General features: G+C 32.6%; 1 protein-coding gene across 4 annotated transcripts in view; it reads right to left on the bottom strand.

Moving 5' to 3' along the window:
* The window catches only part of nckap1 (NCK-associated protein 1), a 62227-nt gene extending 60470 nt beyond the window's left edge, over positions 1-1757 (bottom strand). For 2 of the 4 annotated variants that reach the window (XM_058391967.1, XM_058391968.1), the window contains exon 1: positions 1428-1757. In XM_058391967.1, coding sequence (XP_058247950.1) covers positions 1428-1535 — 108 coding nt within the window. In that variant the 5' untranslated portion in view covers positions 1536-1757. The remainder of the gene's footprint in view (positions 1-1427) is intronic. The other 2 variants (XM_058391969.1, XM_058391970.1) reach the window with 1 other exon arrangement.
* Between the last annotated feature and the right edge of the window lie 472 nt (positions 1758-2229).

Raw genomic sequence — 2229 nt, 5'->3', positions numbered from 1 at the left:
CAAATAAATTTAAATAAATATATTTCAATCAATAAAGAAGGAAATTTATCAACATTCTTTAAATTAAATATTGACATTCTTTAAATAGTTTTTAGTAATGATGAATAATAGCAAAAATATTTCTTTCATTCACTGTTTTTATAACTGGTTTAATTTGCACATTTTTAAAAAAAATAATAATAATAATTTATAATAATAATTAAAACGAATTAATATGAATTAGCTGATTTTAATCCTATTGTGTCTTCATGGGAAATAAATAAATGTTAAATAAATAAAATGTCTGGATGACTAAATAGCTGTTATAGACTTGTAATAAATAATTATGATTATTACATAAGCCTCCCAAATATTTGTTATTCGTATAAAATAATTATTACTTTAACATAATTTTTTTTTCTCAATTATGTCAAATTAAAAATACATGGATGGATGGATGGGTGGATAGATACACAGGTGATAGATAGATAGATAGATAGATAGATAGATAGATAGATAGATAGATAGATAGGTAAAAAATCTGACAATAATGCTATAAATCTATAATAAATACACACGATTCCTGTAATGTATAATTATGCCAAATAAATAAACAAATAAACAAAACATAAATCCGCCAATAGCATTAATAATAATAATAATAATAATAATAATAATAAAATATAATACAATAATTATTCATAACGTAATTATTTGTAATAGTAGTAAGATAAAGAATTATAATTATAATAATTATATTTATAAAATTATAAAAAAAAAAGTCCTTATTCCTGTGATAAGTGTTTTAACTGTAATAAAGTAATAAAATATTTACTGCTATATAAGGAAACTAATTTAGCTTTCCATCAAACCCGCAGCTAGACGCCGATTAGCCATTTAGCACGAGCGCTCCAGCTACCGTAACTAAGCAACGCTCTCTAGAAATCTATCCGAAGCTGTAATTTACTCAAAATAAGCAAACAAACAAATAAATTCGTTGGAATCATCTCACAACGCGAATGATTTTTATTTACACCTGGATCCTTTATTTCTGAGCCCTAATCCTCCTGTACGACCATTAGCGCCTGCTAGCATTAGCGTAACCGGGCTAGCGTTAGCGGCTACCGTCAACATCGAAGCGGAGTCGGTTTAAAAAAATGATATTAAATCGCAGACAGTACATATTGTTTATTTATTTATACATAAATATATATTTGTGTATTTTTCTTCTCTTCCCCTTCCCCGAGCCGTGTTTAATAAATCAAGCGACCATCTGATAGCAGGATGTCAGGGATATAAACCTTAGCGAGCTAGCTGTGTGTGTACACACACACACACACACACACACACACACACACACACACACACACACACACACACACAGCGTTTATATCAAACAAATTCAGCCATTTTAGGAGACATGTCTCCGAGGCACGAGCCCCGTTTACCTTTTTGATGTTGTAGATGCGGGTGAGCATGCCGATACCGCGGTCATTGAGGATGGTCAGTTTCTCGGCCAGTTTCTGCTGGCTCGGCTGCAGCACACCCCGAGACATTTTCACTATCTCTGTCTCTCTCTCTCTCTCTTTTATTTTAATTCAAACCAAAAGCAGGACGAAAAGAACGAAAAAAGGTCGTAGTGTCAGGCAGAATGAAGAAACCAGTTGCGGTGTAGTGTTTAAATCAAGCCCATATTACAGGCTAAAAGGCTTGGTCGAGCTCTCTCTCTCTCTCTCCCTCCCTCCCTCCTTCTCTCTCTCTCTCTCTCTCTTTTTTTTTTTTACTAGGTGTTGCCCCGTCTATCAAAGCTCAGCCTATTTCTTTTCCTGCAACACCAACGCAGGGCCATGTCCCGAACCGCACCTCGCGCCCTACACAGCCTACTTCACCGAGGAGCCGCCATTTTGAATTCCTGGAATTTTGGAAAATCATGGGTCGTGTCCCAAATCACAAAACAGGCTAAGAGCTCCAGCGTTAAAATTAGAGCAGCAAAGGCTTGGAAAATGTCTTTATTTGTTTGTTTATGCTTTGGTCTATCTATCTATCTATCTATCTATCTATCTATCTATCTATCTATCTATCTATCTATCTATCTATCTATCTTAAAATGTAATATTTATTTATTTATTTATTAGTTTTTTTGTTTGTCTGTTCTATCTATCTATCTATCTATCTATCTATCTATCTATCTATCTATCTATCTATCTTAAAATGTAATATTTATTTATTTATTTATTAGTTTTTTGTTTG

Source organism: Hemibagrus wyckioides, linkage group LG06, assembly GCF_019097595.1.
Source record: "Hemibagrus wyckioides isolate EC202008001 linkage group LG06, SWU_Hwy_1.0, whole genome shotgun sequence".
NCBI lineage: Eukaryota > Metazoa > Chordata > Actinopteri > Siluriformes > Bagridae > Hemibagrus > Hemibagrus wyckioides.
Note: the sequence above shows the minus strand (reverse complement) of the source record. Positions and strands in the feature narration are given on the sequence as shown.